We start from the raw sequence: 17,378 nt of genomic DNA, 5'->3' as shown, positions 1-17,378 counted from the left end.
CACGGCTTCGTCGTTAACTGCTAGCCCTCAGCTCCTCTTATCACAGTAAAACCCTGATGGTTTAAAGCGTACTACTGTGAAACGCACCTTAATTCCCCTTCTTGTTTTTGCAACTTCTCTCAATTTTTAGCAGTATTAATGTCACCAACATCAAGTGACCAGGACAAATGATAAGTATGTAGATGTGTATTTAAGAAAATAAGCTGTCAGCCACATTAAATTACTCCAACGAAGTAACAACATGAAAAATGCATTAGCATCCTTGGACCTTCCCAATCATCCAATAATGTATTGATCAAACAAAAAACAATCATTTCAGTAATGAAATGGCTCAGTACGCCCCATGGCCATTGCCATGGTATCGTTTCCGTCCCCTTAATTACATGTCGTAGACAGGAAAACAGATACGAGAAAGTGGGATGGCACAATAAACCTCCAAATGATATTAAAAAGTAGATATTGATGCATTGTTTACAGCTGACAGAACTTGAATGGTACGGCTTTCAAGTTTTGCAATCCAAGATGGACTGAGACTAAATGCAAAGAAAGCTGTGAGGGTGTGCTGAGAACACTAGCATTGTAACATAAATGCTGAAAGAAAACCAAACTCGCAACATTAGATGGCAATCTACTTGATCGTGTGAAAAAAATATGACAATAATACAACACGAATTACAGTGTTTAATACTACTATCAACAACAAGCAGACACGGGAACCATAAAACTTTACAGGAATCCAGATCACACGGTTGGTGCAGGATGGTACCCGCGGCCGTGCTCGGAGCCATGATGCTTGTTTCCTTATCTTCCATCATCCAATCCAGGAGATAAGAAATATCTCTTACAAGATTAAGAGGGTACATTGAAGTGAAAGAGCCAGGAGATGACAAAGGCAAAGACCATACATGCTAGGAGGAAATTCAAGAACTGGTGACCCTGCCAGAAGTTTCGGGTCTCTGCAGGTTGCACAGGCCCAGTTGTGGTTGCCATGGCACCATCATTGGCCTGGTTCCACTGCTCTGCCAACTCAGTTTCATTCGCACCAGCTACATTTCGTGCAACTGATCCACAAATCTCACAGGTTCTGCAGTTAGATTTTTTAAAGAAATATCACTCAACAAGTGATCTTAAACAGCAACACAATTTACATCGTTTATTTCGAATGCTAAGACAAATCCATCCAAACCAATATCAATACAATGTTAGGAAGGAATACATTCCATATTCTAAACACAAGATGGACAAGAAATAGCTATTGGCAACATTATAGTCCACTAATACCTCTAACCTGTCATTCTCAAAAGAAAATACTGCATAGCGAACATCTGATACAGAAAAGGTATTCCGTAGAATTTTATTAAATACCAGCCATTTCTACTGTAGAAGACAAAAGCATGATAAAGATGATCTCTTGTGATGTCTACACATAGAAAGGCATGGGTTGATGGAGAATAATTTCCATTTTGTTAGGCAAAGTATGAGAAAATGAAATACCAATCAAAACAAACCCATGCCAGGTTTGTCATTCTAAATTTAAGACGATACACTGGAGATTTGGTCCAATCATTCATTATATTCTGTTAGCCGTGACTAGTCTCAGTAATCAGCCAGGGAACTTGTGAGCCTGGCTAACTGAGATCATTCCACCACGGTCCTTAAAATTAGAAATTCAATAGGACAAATAGAACAAAACTATGAAACTGTCAAAACATATGCATTTGAGTTGCATCATAGAAAGCCTTGATTATCCTATTCATATGTAAATCATGTAGGAGGACAACATATGAATCTTCTACTCCCTGCGTAATGTAGGAACTATCACACAAAAAAAAAAAACATGTTCTGATCTGTTACCTTTTAAGCTCCACAAGATTGAAGGAAAATAGAATCCTTCAATAATTCAACTTTAAAAGGGTAATTAGCCAATTGAAAACATGTTTTTCGTAGTTGAAGTTAATTTGCAAGTGTGTTGTAGCAAGACATATTGTGCATAGCACAGCAGCTGCAACTCAGCCTCAAATCCTCGAAGTGGATTTTCCAGGAAGAGTGCTGGGTAGCCTTGCTGCACAGAACACAAAAAATGTATGGGATGAGTCCACATGCAGCAGATTATGGTTCTCGATCGAATTCAATCGCTTATATTCCATTTCCCTAGCTACTCCAACATATTTTTCTTCACACAGAAGAATCTGAACCCAAAGGACTCCTAGACCAAGTCAAATTCATTCCAAAAAGGTTATACGCTGGGTAAAATTCAGAGACCATGTCTGATCATAAAGGAAACGGATGGTTTTATAGGGGAAAGTACCATGATGTCAAAAGCCAAAAATCCGCACGAATTCCTGTAGTGCCACAAGAAATGCACTGGACTGGGAAATAGTGCAATACCGAGGCAATTCACTAAGTTTCTTTCAATATGAGCTCATAGGCAGATTTTGAACAGCAAAAAGAAGCAACACAAGGGAAAGGGCAAGTTAGACGAGCGACTCCAAATGCAATCCAAAAGGAATCCTGAAATGAAAAATATAACAGATAATTTATTTTGTATTTGTTTTAAAACATGATATTTCTGCATTGAAAATCATCTAAATCACCATGGTATGAAATCCTAGAACTGAAAGGGCGCCATAGACCTTGGGATCCAGCCGGAATTTTTGTTTTAGATCTCTTAGTGATCTGACACTGTTTGGTTGATCTTTCTTCGTAAGCTGTGCGGGTCACTAGACAATAAGACAAAATGGAAGCGTTCTGATTTTTTTGAAGGTATGTGGGTCATGAAACTACAGTTCAACAGGTATCCAACCTACCACAGATAGCCTGTCTGTTTACATCTTATCAGTAGTATCTGATAGTGCCTGGTTTATCAATCTAAATTATCATTGCACACTGGAGTCAAATCCCAACCTGTGTTATAGCGCAATAAAAATTGTAATCGCATTACACAAGATATTTTAACAAAACAAACAATGGAATGATTATTCACGTAGTTGGAATTAAAAGTAGGGTTTAACCTTTTTCTTTCGCCATAAATAATTCTTTTCATTTAGTGCATAGGCCACTTTTACTCTCCTTTCTCCAAACCAACAAAGTAGAGATTTTATTCCAAATTACGTTCCATTAACATGTTCCTTGCATCAAGCACGATGCTTTTCGCTGGTATTTTCACCAAATATTCCTCCAAAGCTTGTGTAATAACAAAAACAATTAGTATTATATGCATCTCGACCAATAATTTCCAAAGGCACCAACTTTATAGCAATGACCATCTGAAACAAGATCATCGAACCCGTTTATGACACCCTTTTGGTAATCTTACCATTTGCTTCGTTAACTAACAAATTGCATAAACTCCTCAAAGACTAGTAGTGCCAAGATCAAAACCTTAAATTTTTCAGTCATCTACCTAGGAAAAAAAAACCTTGAAATTCCCAAGAATCAACGAATAGGCGTCCCCAAGAACATGTAAAAAATCATTTGCAAGGCAAACATTTTACTATAATCATTGTAGGATGGCATTAGAGCACAACATCTAAATTTAGAAGCGCTAAGAACCAAAATATATAACACGTCAATAAGATCAATTCTGTGCTTTCTTTATCAACTTACTTGTTTCCCTTTATCTTGAACCAGGCCTCTGCACACTGCTTATGAGCAGCAGCCAAATCATCTTTGCAAGAACACCCCAACTCAAAAGGCACTCCAGACTCCAGATTCCCTGCGTCCATGGTCAAATGACAAATCCTGCAGTCCCTCTCAACTTTTGCCAAATGTAGCTTTATCTCTGGTGCCCCACACTCCAGATCCACAACTGACACAGAAGATCTCTCCTTCACAATCTCACTGCAAGAGCCAGACTCACTTGAAGAACCTATATGCTCTTCACCCACTGACTGCTTGTTGTTGGGGTGACTACTTCCATCTACTGCATCAACATCAACATCAACATCATCATCATCAACAACAACAACAACAGCTTGGGTTTTTTGCAAGTTTTCCATTTTTAAAACCCAGTTTGTTAATCTTCATGTAAAGGGTTTGGAAGGCAGAGATCATCAATGCCAACCAAAGGTCAAAGAAGCTCTCAAAACCCGTGGCAAGTGTCAGTTTTGAACAGAGCTTGTAGTAGAAAGAAAGAGGGCGGAAGATATTATGGACAGAATACAGTATCATTCAGCAAGTACAAGAAATACTACTGGAATGTATTTGATTGCTTTTCTTTTTTAAAGTCGTGGCCTTGTGGCTGTGTGCTTTCATTATTTATTTACTTAATAGGTGGCAGGGTTGGTGCAAAGAAAAACGTGGGAAGCTAGCTAAAATGGTCGAGAGGAGCCAGTTTGCAAAGGCAACAAGGGATCTATTAGAAGATGATTTGATGTTGAGGTTACCTATTGAAACACTGCTATTTTTCCGCAGACAGCATAGGATAGCGGAGGTGTCTAGAGAAAGATTTTTATCTGTCCTCTTTAGTGCTTTTATTGTATTTTAAATGCCTCATGAACCTGTACACCCTCCGATTTTGATGGGGCCGATATTGCCCATGCCTTTTTTACATGGATGATGTTGTGATAAGGGCAGTCTGGACTTTCCATTTATCATGTGCTGTCTTATCTCTTGTGAAATGGAGAGTTCGGCATATCAGCTGCTGTTTCATGATTCTAGAATGATGTTTTTAGCCACTTCAGATTTTTTACGTTGTCTTAAGAGTAAGTTTACAGTTTGGTCAGATAATATCGTGGAGGACGAGGCTGCCAGCGGAACAGTTGAGGCTGACAGTAAAAGTAAAGATCCCAACTACCTTCCTCCAATTATTATCACTATTAACTAGTACAGCTCTCCTGAAATAATTGAACGAGTTCATGATTCACTGTTTTTTATTTTTTTTTAAAAAAAAATTCTACCTTCTAAATTTTCTCTCTATCTCTCCTGATTTTAAATCAGTAATTTATTTTAATTTATTTTTTATAAAATTATTATATATTTAAATAAAAATTCAGTATTTGATTGATGCTTAATTTTTATAAGCATTTATTTTTATTATCATATCAATAAATAAAACATATTTTTTTAAAAAATAAACCTAATGAAATTCCTAATTTGGGTAGCAGGTTTTGCAAGTTAAATCGCGAAACTCAGGTTAATCTACTATATTATAGTCTCAATATTTTAAAAAATATTATTTTGATTTTCTAAAAAAATCAAATCACGCTTTTATTGATTTTCCGAGTTACCTTTGTACCCTCCAAGTCAATTGAGCACCTAGAATCAACTCTCATACGAGTTAATTTTAAACCCGAGTTGGGTAAGAAATCAGGTAGAAAGGTGTCAAGTTTGTCATGTTGGGTCGGGTTTAATAAAAATATCAAATAATTTTTTTTAAAAAAATTCCATCTTTCAATTGAATTCTTTTTTTTTTACCAATTTAATTATTTAATATTTGATTGATTTTAAATTGATATTCATAATTTATTTCAGTTTACTTTTTATGAGGTTATCGTAGTCTCGAACAAATATTTCAATATTTGGTTAATACTTAATTTTACAAGTGATTATTTTTATTATGGTATCATTAAGTAAAAATAGTTTTAAAAACAAAGTTTTTAAACCCAATAAAGTCCATGACACGAGTCACAGGTTTAATAAGTTGACCGTGAAGCTTGAATTGATATAAGATGTTGTGATATCAATATATAAAAAATATCATCTTAATTTTTTTAAAGCCAAATCATGTTTTTTACTAGTTATCCTAATTATTATTTAAACTTGTCAAGTCAATTTAATTAGATCGAAACAATTCTTATATGATTTAATTTAAAATCTGAGTTAAATAACAAGTTAAGTCAAGAGTTTAAAAAATTAATATACAAGATTTAATTTAATAATAATATCAAAAAATTTCCTGTCATTAAATTTTTTTTTTCAGCTTCTTTTTTTTTTATCCAACGCGCGCAGAGCATACACCAGGAAACTAACGTTACTCTATACTGATTTGAAGCCTAGCCCAGCACTAGTTTTCGAGAAATCTGGAACTAGGAATCTGTGATTAATGAAGTCGTGGGTTTAACACCATATGCTGATGAAATCTATGACTGAATTTAGGACCATGCACCATTGCTTATTGAAAAGCAGCCTCTGGAATTACCATTCCTGCGACACAAGTTACGCAGCCAAAGCTAAGGTTGATCCGTCAGTCTTTGCCTCAAGAATAAAGTCCTGCTTGCACAAGTAACCGTAGTTTAAATGCACCAACGCGTGCCATTGGACGAGGAAGAGTGCAAAGCCGAGTGCAAAGCTTTATGGCCTGTAACTCTAATGGCCATGGGCCTAGAGACCAGCCATAAGAAAGCATCTTGACTGGGAAACTTGAGCACTGTAATAACGGATACAATCAAGTTTCATTTTTCAACTGAGTCAAGACTCAATATATCTTTAAGAAATATATTTGTGGCTGTATAAGCAAAATGACATCATCTCTTCGCCAGGAATGAAGAGCCTCCACATGAAATCATTTCTTCACTTCTAAAAAAGGCAAATAATTGATGACAACTGAATAAATTTCACCTATACTATCCTATGATGAAGCAGTATCACGAGAGGAAATCAGTAGCAAGTTTGGTTCAAGCTCTCCAATTCGGCAAGCATTGCCAAAGGTCAAGCAGGCATCTGGGGTGATATAGTACCTGCCATTGTGCCCATTAATCTGCTTCGCCCCTCCTCAAAATGCATATGGCCGTTTCTTAAATTCTGTTCAGACATTCCCATTTGGGAGTCAACAGGTGTCCCTTGAGACATTCTGTAGCTTGCAGCATTGCTAGGTATCCCAGTGCTGCTATTCTCCAGGCCACTCTTCATCCATGCAATATTGTTCAAATCTGTAGCAATTGAGATCAATTCTTGACTTGAGAAAGGAGGGGGCTCCTCATATTCAACAAACTCAGGCCCCAGCAAAGAGCTTGGAGGATGACCCCCGCTCGGGGTCGCACAGCAACCATACCCACATCGTGAAGGAATTATGGGCTCACAATGAACATCTTCAAGGAATTTGCAAGACCCCAAGTCTGGTTTGGGCGTTTGAACCGAAGGGCCATGAGTTGGAACTGTTCTTGTAAGCCCAGAACTCATTTTCAGACCACTGGGGGGATTATAAACTTTAAATGCACTAACACGTGCCTCAGGACGAGGAAGGGTGGGATTTCCATGTGGTTCTGTTGCAACAGTGACCTCATTTGTTTGAGGAATGGTGTCTGTTTGAGCTTTGTCTTCATGCTGGCTGGGTTGGTCATCGATTGTGACATCTCTCACTTCTGGGGGCTGTGATGAACTGATGTCACAAACTGAAAGGGTTTCTTCTGATGATGCCCTTGTTATTTCAATGCTACCATCTTCCATCACATCACTGGTTCCTGGTTTCAACCTTATCAGATCTGCCCATCGGCGCCTTAGAGTAGAATTCCAATGGTTCTTGATTGAATTGTCAGTTCTACCTGGCAAGAGCCTCGCGATTGCTGCCCATTTGTTTCCATGCTTTGCATGAGCTGCAATTATAATGCGATCTTCTTCCTCTGTACCAATAGCCAACATATGCAGCACATGAAAGTTAATATTTACAAATGACACGAACCAAAAAAAAGAGAAGGAAATTCAAACAACTTCACATGAACAAGTTACTTTGAAAATATGGAAGCTCTGTAGTGAGTTATTACGGAGATTGAACATAAAAACATGAACAAAGAACATCAAGAGTGCTCAAAATTGTCATCACACAGTTATCATTCCACTGACATAGTCCCAAGGGAGAGCATTTGAACATTCCTACAATTCACTTACACCTGCAGCTTTCTGATTGCAAGCCTATACGTTTTCACCCTTGTGACAAGTGATAGTCCCTAACATCAATAAAATTTTGAAAGAAAGAAAAATTGGATAGACCTAAATGTTAAAATTCAATAATTTCAAGGTAATTTTTTTTCAAGTCTGAGGTTTTAACATGGTCAAACTCAAGTGGAGTTTCTACAATCTACACAATAGAGTCCTTGAGGAGCATGCTTTAGTGGGGAATAATGGCATACAGAGGGGCAAAAGTTTCAAAGGATGGAATATGTACCATCACTGCACTTAGTTTAAGAACACGAAGATTAGCGTGCAACCACCACAAAATTTTAGGACATAAAAACAAATTACCCTCATTTTCAAATATAACCAAAAACTAATCACTTCTAGTTTGGATAGAGTGTAATTGTGAACGAGACTTGGGAATTTGCATAATCATCCCAGTACACATGAATAAAGCAGAATGCAAGAACAGCTAAGCTAAAGAAATCTTCCTAGTATCGTAAAGGTTAGCTAAAGCTTATTTGTGTTACAGTAGATTAGCAAATCCATTCTATCCCTTTCGAGTTCAAGTGTTTCACCCATGCTGTGAACCTGTGACATTATCACACTACACTTCACCAAGTGATCAACTATTGCACACAAGAAGCATGTGAGAGTGCTTCTGCATAGAATTATCCTGTGGAAATGATTCAGATAAAACGTTGCTAAACAGCAAATACTAATAAGAAATGTGCTTAGGTAAATGGTTCTTCAGAATGATCCAGAAATCTTCCAGAAGACTCCAATTAATTACCAGGATTACTTCCTTAAGATACGAATTCCAGGCTACTTCCTGTTTGGTTGCTATCCTATCCTATTCCAGCTAAGTTCCAGATTTAAAACCAAAAGGGCAATCCCTTCAAAACCTAACTAGGTGATCTTACCTAGCCATAAATTGTTTATACCTGAACTTCCTTAATAAGGGAAAAATTAAGCACCATATCAACAGCAGAAAAACTTTGAAAATGACAAGAAAATATCATAGACAACTAATTGTATGCACCAGGATATCATGTTACATTATGTTGCCTTATTTCCTTATGAACCTAACATATGCAAGTTGCGCAAAACACCAACATCAAGAAAATGGTATCTCCAAGAAATGGGAACTACCTAAACTGGAGCTTAAATGAATATTGTTATTTAACATGTCTCATAATCAAATCTCAGACACTTTGAGTGACTTAAAATAATTCCTTTGCTTCTACCATTGAGCCTTTAAATGAATGAGCCATTGAGTTCAAATAATTTACACACTGAAACAAGGCATACTTTTCATGTTATGAATACAACAGCTGAGAAGAAGCCACAGAAAAAGAAAACAAATCATCAGAACTTGCAGGAAAGCAACCTGGATTTAAAAGAAAAACAAAACAAAACAAAACAAAACCATCTTTAAAATCAGTTGTAAAGCAATACCATACCCATGCCATCACAATTTACAAGTAGTATGCATGACAAATTCACAATTTACCCATGCCATCACTTGTGCACAGTTATACTTTTATAGTGTATCTAATCGAACAACACAGACAAACAAAATGATATATACAACGGGATGGCCTTATTCACCTACGCCATGTAAACTGTGATTAGCAGAGTTCACAACGGATTTTGAGTGTTCTGGGACCCATTTGCACCCGCCATTGCATCTACCTAGATGTCATAAACTCGATGGCCAAGTTGACAATCCTTTAAACTAGTAAACCTCAACCACAAATAAAACTTTGCTCTCCAAGACCACCACTTTCTAAAACCAAACATAAGACTTGAATGTATACAACTCGATCCCAATGTTCAAAGATATAAGAAAGTCAATTAACTATCCAACAATAACCAAAAGATCAATGCTCAACATCGGGGATTTTCAAATCCACTCTTTCACACTACAGCTACTATTGAAACAAGCTTAAAATTCACAAATCAATCATAATGTCGAAACCTCTATAAAGAATATATATCAATCCACGCACACACAAAAAAAAATCAAATTTAAATGAAAACAAAACCCCTATAACAAGTTGGAGTTCGGTTCGAATTTCCAACCTTGAACAAAATCTACTGTCCTCATTAAAAAAAAAACAACAACAAATCACCATTCGCGCCCCCCCCCCCCCCCAAAAAAAAAAAAAAAAACCCAGAAACAAACACAAAGAGATGAAAGAAATAGTAAATGGAGTGACTTGATTATGGAATTATACCAGTGAAAGGTTTGCGCGTGAGGCAAGGATCAAGCTGATTACACCATCTAAGCCTACAAGATTTCCCAGACCTCCCTGGTATTCCTCGTGCTATCAAACTCCAATTCCTCGCTCCAAACTTACTCACTAGTTGACTCAGTACCGCATCTTCCTCTGGTGACCACGGTCCTTTCACTTTACCATTAGTCCTACCGTTTCCACCGATTCCGCCACCAAGCTCACCTGACTCAGCTCCACCATCTCCGCCAGTCGGCGAATTCGTCTGTTTCTCTCCGTCCCCTTCTGTTATTCTCATTGCGTCATTGTTGTTTTCAGTTTGATTTTGCATTTTTTTGAGGTTTCTGTTTCTGTTTTCTTGTGTTTCTCTCTCAATAAAAAAACAATCTTCTTCTTCTTTTTGTGTGAAATACCGACCTGCCTAACTGCAAAATGCGAACAGTAACATTGGGGCTGATGTTCCGGATTCTTTTTTTCCTGTTTTAGACAGCGGTTTCCTTTAAATTACCAGCATGTCCCATTAAAACGGTGACGTTGTTACCTTTTAGACCAGATGAAGTGGCGCCGTTTGGAGTTTTCTGTTAAGTAGTTGTTTTGACTTCCTTCGACTTGGATTGGGTGAGTGGAGCAATAGGGTGGAAGTGGACCCGGGAGTGATGAATCTAATTACCTTTTTGCCTTTCATGTCTTATTGATTTACTGGTTGTTTTCATGGGTTTTAGTGTAAATAAGTGAATGGTTATGGCGATTTGGGTGACACCAGATTCTGTTATTCAGTAGGCCAAAGGACCCGCCTTTACAATTTTTATAAAGTTCTTGAAAAAATGGGGAGCGGGAGTTTTGTGACGATCTTGCCCTTGTTTTTAGCTTTATGAGGAAGGTGCTCAGATGGTCTTGGGGGATGGCCCAAGGTTTCCTTATATTATTTGGATTGGGCCTTGGAATTTGGACCTACTATCAAATTGATGGGCCCGTAACATTTCTTCCTTAATTGTCTTTAATTGCTCATGGCCCATGGGATCCGTACGCAGAGATTGAGCAGAGGAGGGGCATGGCTCTCCCACAGCTCAGAAAAATGTCTCCAAGGTTATGCTGCAGTCCCATAATTTTATCAACTTTTTTCAATTAATTGTACCTGCATAACCCCTTTTTTTTAATCTAAATATTCTACAATTAGGCTCCTCAGAAATACAATTAGGCTCGCAATTGTGGGATTTTTTTTCCTTTTCTAATCGATAATCAAACAATCACTCGAACATATTAATATCAAATTGATTTCTAATTCAATCAAAGGTCAATAGTTCTAGGCCTTCATCTTGATGACTTGAAAACCTAGGACAATTGTGTATAATCTTTCACTAGATATACCAGAACATCGAGTAGTGGAATGAAGTTGGCCTGGTAAGCTTGAAAATGAAGGCAGCAAGCATGTCTTTACTGTCAATTATTCGCTTATTTGTCCATCCATATATAAAGTCTTGCCTGGTTAAAGCTTTCTTGAAACAGATGGGATTCATCTGCGTTAAAAGAGCCCTACCATATTCCCATTAATGCTACGGTTTCATCCATTGATAAGAGCTTCTGAACTACAAATCCTTCACCTTTAAACAAGGAAATAATCTACTCCTGTGAAGATCAACATCCTCTAATATACAGTAGTAATGCCAGCTCTATACTTTGCGATTGTTATGATCCAGCTGCTATTTTATTTATTTATTTATTTATTTTTGTAAGAGGGTAATGTGGTCTGTCACTGTCTTGGTGGCTTTGAATCTTATGCGCTTTTTTTCCAATGAAAAATGGTTTTTTAAAATTTTCTGTTTATTTATTATTAAAAAAATTAATCAACATAAAATATTTTTTAGTCAAAGAAAAATTTTACTTAGTTTTTAGAAATTTTTTTTTTAATTTTGGGTTAAAAACACTTTTCAGAAGTTATAAAAAATTCAGAAATATTTTGTTATTTGTTAATTATATCAAATTTAGCTCCTAATCTTTTGATTGCTATATATCTTGTCTTGAATATTTTTTTTCAATTTCATCTCTTAGAATTTGATTTAATTTGATTTTTATATCATCTATGATCCTCATTGTTATTTAATTTTCTCTTATCATTTTTTAATTGAGAATTTCTATATATCTTTCATATTTGGTCATTGTTCTTTTGATTGCTATTTATTTTTATTTGAAATAATTTGTGAAATTATATTTTTTTAATTTCATCATCTCTCAACTTTTTTATTTGTCAAATTTGATTTTTATTATTATTTATTTTATTTGAAATAATTTATGAAATTATATATTTTTTTCAATTTTATTCTCTAGCTTTTTTATATACAAGATTTCATCCTCATTCTTTTAATAAAATTAAAAAAATAAAACTTTAATAAGTTATTTTCCATCTCGTTTTCTATAATATAGTCAAATACTAAAAAAAAAATTCTAACTTATTTTTCATAGCAATATCAAATATCAAAAAATAATTTATTTTACATAAAATCATTTTCAAGAGAAAACTACTTTCAAGCAAAAAAAAAAAAAAAACCTTTAATTTATTGTATTTTTTTTTGTCTAATTAATACTCTATAATAATCATAGTTCCTATTCATGTAAAAAAAATAATGGTAGTACATCGTTACAGGTGATTGCCTTTAGTTCCTTTTCATTTTTGTCTAAAGTTAATTAACATCTTAATCTTGGTTTGCTTTAATGCTCAGGCATCAGGCTGTGGTAGAAGTCTCTTTCATCTTGTAGGGAAAGAACACAAAATGGACACGTGAAAGAACTTCTTACGAGGTGTTATAACTGATCTTTCCATTAGATTGTCATCCCATTTTTCATTGTTAATGGAGGATGCTCAGATATTTATTCCTCTTAATCAACTGCTTAAATAAGAAACTTTGATAAATAATACACGCCACTAACCAAAGAGATCATGCTGATTACTATGCATGAAAGGTTTCTGTGGTAGCGACATTAGCTAGCTATAGCATCTACTTTGTCTTGAACTTACACTGTGGCAGTGAAAACCCACTTTCACCAGATATACATATCACGACGAAATTAGTAGATCCTCAGTGTATGACTAAGACTAACCCTGCAAGGATGTCAATTATAAAGTTTTTGAACTGCAAAACTGAAGATTATATGATTTCATCGGAAGGAAATTAGCCTGCAAGCTGTTCCCATTTGCAGTGAGAATGTTTGATCATTTATCAATAGAATAGAAAATAGAAACTTAAGAGAGACTAGTTTTATTTAGGTGCCACAACTTATGAATGGAATCGAGGAGGTCAGCCATGAGTGAAGCAACACATTCGAGAACAATTCAAGCTGGTATAATATTAATAGACAAGGAAAGTGATTGAGATTAACTAGCCTTAAAAGGCAAATACAATTAAGAGGTCCTCTTCTTTCCTTTTATCTTTTTAAATCCGAAGCGAAAACATTAAGGAAAAAAGATGAAGACAATCATGGTTTTTCACGGATTGATCGAGGTGTGATCGCGTGGATATATAGATGATTTCTTCAGCTGCTGGATATTGATAAAGCAGGCGAGTCAGGTTACAACAGAAATTTTGCTGAAGAAGAGAATAACAATAAGTAATTAACTTCACTAGTTACCAAAAATGCATGCTAGACTTGCATCATCTTCATTCTGGGAAAGGTCATTGCAGCTGGATTGATACCACCCAGGCGTTTAAACTTTTGGTCTACAAATGACACCCGTGAGTTGCAAGTTCCAAGGTAGTACTTTCAACATGTTAATTAGTTAATAAAAATTGATAAGCATGTGTTATATTAGAAGTTAATCAAGCAAACGTTGTCATGCCATGGTAATTAACATATTATGCGTGTAAAAACTATATTTGACTAGATTCATATTTTCTTTTCACTCTAAAATTCTTTATTGATCTTTGCCAGGGCCTCGTGTGACATGGAAGAGCATATGTATTGTTAAAGATGAAGCAGTAAGATCAAAAGTCTGAGAACTTTGCTTTGGATAAACCAAGCATATGTTCTACTACCGAAAGCTGGAGATCGATGTGCATGCTTTCCAACCAACCAAAGTGCATGGACCAAGTTCTCTCTGCGAAAAGTGCAAACCCAACAGGACCACAAGTACACCCAAAACGAGGGTAATCAAAGGGCCAATATCGCCTTTATGGATGGATGGGAACGTCCCGCCGGTGCTTGTGCGACGGCAGAGTGGGGGCTAATATTTGTGTTTCCAATCTCTTTGAGATGACTCAGATTTGAACAGTTAGTATGTACTAATCTGAGAGCACGAGTATTTTGAAAGCTAATGACAAGCTTGAAATTCACAAAACTAAATATCCTCATCAAGTCTTACTACCTGTGCTAATCCATGTGGGTTCTACATACATATATATATATATAATGTTAGCTATAAACTTGGCGTTGCTATCAATGTGCGGTAAATATGAGAGGTAGAATATTTGCATACTGGATAGAAATGGAGAGAGCAAGGTACTGCTCATTTCATAATCCAATAGTTTAGAATATTTTTTGGTTCAAATCAAGCAAAAATGTCCATAATCTGCTTCATTTTATTAATTAACGCGATCAATTTTTATTAGAAAAATTAATAAAACCAGTGTTCTTCCATAATTTGTTGAAGCCAGTTGCACTTGCAGACCCAACATGTACTAGCCAATTTCTCCAACACTCCAACGGAAAAAATGCCAAAGACAGCTTGTGTACCAAACAAATTGCTAATATCGTACGTCAATATATGAAATAATTTTTCGATAACTCAAGTCATCTTAAAAGATTCTAGTCTTGTTGTCAATCAAAGGGAATTTTTGTATATGAACTCTCAAGAAGCCGAGACAGTCAATGTCCCACTCCCAATGCACACCTGACTGGAACCTATAGAAGCCGCTCCAAACAAATTAGGAGTAGGGCATAGAGTGGCAGGGTAATAGTGTGTCCTCGGCACTTAATGAATTGTTCTTCTCCTTTGGTGAGATCGTCCTGATTGAATCCATGTGTTATTAAAAACTCTAGTGCTCGATAGATAGATACTAATTAATGATCATCTGTATCATTGGATCCCTGATCATTACAATATTGATATTTTTAGTTTTTAGGGGCTCTCTCCTCAAGTTAAAAAACCCCAGAGGATCTTATTCTACAGTCAATAAGTGTTGTTACCATTAAGAAAATCTAATTTCATATGGCGACCAATTTTTATGTCATTTTCATGCAGAACCTCAAGGCCACGTCTAACCTTTTTTTGATGTCATCATGTATAAACGTACCGGAGTAAGTCTTTCAGATTTTGTCGGTTTAGTATTTGAGGCCGCAGAGAATTTCTCTCCCTACCTACTGCATGAATTACTGCAATGTTGCTATCTTTACCAGTGTGGATCTGGTCCCTGAAAGCTAACCAGTCGCCAGGCTGCTCTATTTATTGCTTGCAAGTTGCACCCATATAAACTTGCAAGTTGAAACCATTACTTTCGGTTCAAAACACCAGGAAGATAAGGGTCTGGTCAATGGTCATTGCAGGTTATAAAGTTTAGTACTCTTAGGACTAGCTAGCATGGGAACGAAATATGACAGGAAAGCATATGACTGTATATCACTTGTATACAGAGAGTTATCTACCTCCATGATTATTTAATCTTGTCCTCAACTCTCGAGTCAATTGAATAGAAGATCGAATGATGCCAGCAGTTGTGGTCCAAAGCCTTAAACATCGATCCAACGAAGAAATAATTGCAGAGGCTTAGACAACGTACGTAGGACCACCAATCGAAATGATAATTTCAAAATGATACAAGAGCAAAAAACCAAAATACTAAAAATGGAAAAGATAACAATGAGAAGAAAAATACAATTTACCATCAACAAAGTTCATTAATTGTATACATGTGACCACTTCACCATATGATAACATGATGAAAACTCAGTGAAATACTGGGTGGCGATCGATAATGTTAGCATGATCAATGCCCACTGCGCTGAAGAGTCCATTCTAACACTGAGGTGTATGGAGGCTGGCACAAAGTGAAATCCCATGTGAGGAAGATTATGATATGTTCCTAGAGGCAGAAATTTGGCAGGGTTCTTCCAAGGTCCTTATGCTCTACCAGAGGGGTAACAAGGACTGGGTGGATCTAAAATCTATGTCCTACAAAGAAGATACACAAGTTCCCAGAGGTGAACCCTTGTGATGGATACAGACCAGGATGCAACCAAAAACTACACTTTCAAAACACTATATATCAGACAGTATCAGCCATCCACATTTAGCCCACTACAATGTATACGAGAGAGTAAAAATATTTCGTGGGTAGGGTCTGCATAGCACCATCGAAAGCCTGCGCTGTGCTTGTGGTCCATTTATGCTTCACTAGTGTTGACAAGATCCAGCACCACACATCGAAATCTAAAGGGTCAACTAAGAAATCTTGAGGTGGCCCTTGTATCCAATGGCTGATATAACTCATTGAGATGCCATCATGTTGTACCCGAGTGCTAGTTAGCAACCATCTTTCGTTTTCCTAATTTCAAAAATTTTAGTGTTGGTTATAATGGCAGCAAAGGAGAATAATGGAACTTTCGTTTTGAACATACACGCAAACTTTTTTTTTTTTTAATCATTGATATATTAAAAAGGATATAAAGCTAATAGCCACATAGAAATTCAAAAATATAAGAAAAGAAAAAAATTAATTTACTACAGCAGAGAAAAAAAAACTATCTAAAATTTTTTATTACATCACAATTTGATGTCATCAGAAGATTTTAAGAGGTCATTTCCTGTATAAGTGAAGTTTGAATCCTGAGTATGCAACCAAATAGCAACCCGATGAAGAATGGTGGAGAAATAATCAAACAAGTTTATAGTTCCCTCCTAAAAACAATTTTGTTTCTCAGCAACCAAATATCCCAAATAGTACTACTTGAAATTAGTTTTTAAGTTGATTTTTGAAATTTGCCATATACCATTTTGGGCCACTGTAGAAGCAACGAGTCAAGTATTTTCGATAAACAACAATGAATACCCTACTAATCCAAAACCTTCATCCAAACACTCCGAAAAAAACATACATGCACACTGCTGGAAAATAAACTTGCATTGTCTAATCATATATATGTGCTGTGTGTGCGTGTAAGGATTAAAATATTATTTGATTTTTAAAAAATTGGTTAATCATCTAATAAAAAAAATGTATTTTTTATATAATTCCAACACATATACATGAACGAGATAAATCACTAGCATTAAACTGTCTTCTATCACTTTTTGGTTAGAAACAAACAAGAAATGATAAGCTT

General features: G+C 36.0%; 2 protein-coding genes across 2 annotated transcripts; both read right to left on the bottom strand.

The window, feature by feature from the left end:
• Positions 1–420: 420 nt before the first annotated feature.
• LOC133704767 (uncharacterized) lies at positions 421–4,455 on the bottom strand. The gene is made up of 2 exons (XM_062129732.1): positions 3,607–4,455; positions 421–1,084 (listed from the first exon to the last, which is right to left on the bottom strand). The coding sequence occupies exons 1-2, from the start codon at positions 3,996–3,998 to the stop codon at positions 850–852; spliced, it is 627 nt and encodes a 208-aa protein (XP_061985716.1). The 5' UTR covers positions 3,999–4,455; the 3' UTR covers positions 421–849.
• Positions 4,456–6,347: 1,892 nt separating this feature from the next.
• On the bottom strand, positions 6,348–10,506 carry LOC133704889 (transcription factor MYB1-like). The gene is made up of 2 exons (XM_062129934.1): positions 10,071–10,506; positions 6,348–7,559 (listed from the first exon to the last, which is right to left on the bottom strand). Exons 1-2 carry the CDS (start codon positions 10,396–10,398, stop codon positions 6,649–6,651), a joined length of 1,239 nt encoding a protein of 412 aa, XP_061985918.1. The 5' UTR covers positions 10,399–10,506; the 3' UTR covers positions 6,348–6,648.
• Between the last annotated feature and the right edge of the window lie 6,872 nt (positions 10,507–17,378).

This window comes from Populus nigra, chromosome 10, assembly GCF_951802175.1.
Source record: "Populus nigra chromosome 10, ddPopNigr1.1, whole genome shotgun sequence".
NCBI classification, from domain to species: Eukaryota; Viridiplantae; Streptophyta; class Magnoliopsida; order Malpighiales; family Salicaceae; genus Populus; species Populus nigra.
The sequence above is the reverse complement of the archived record's forward strand: the minus strand, read 5'-3'. Positions and strand labels throughout refer to the sequence as shown.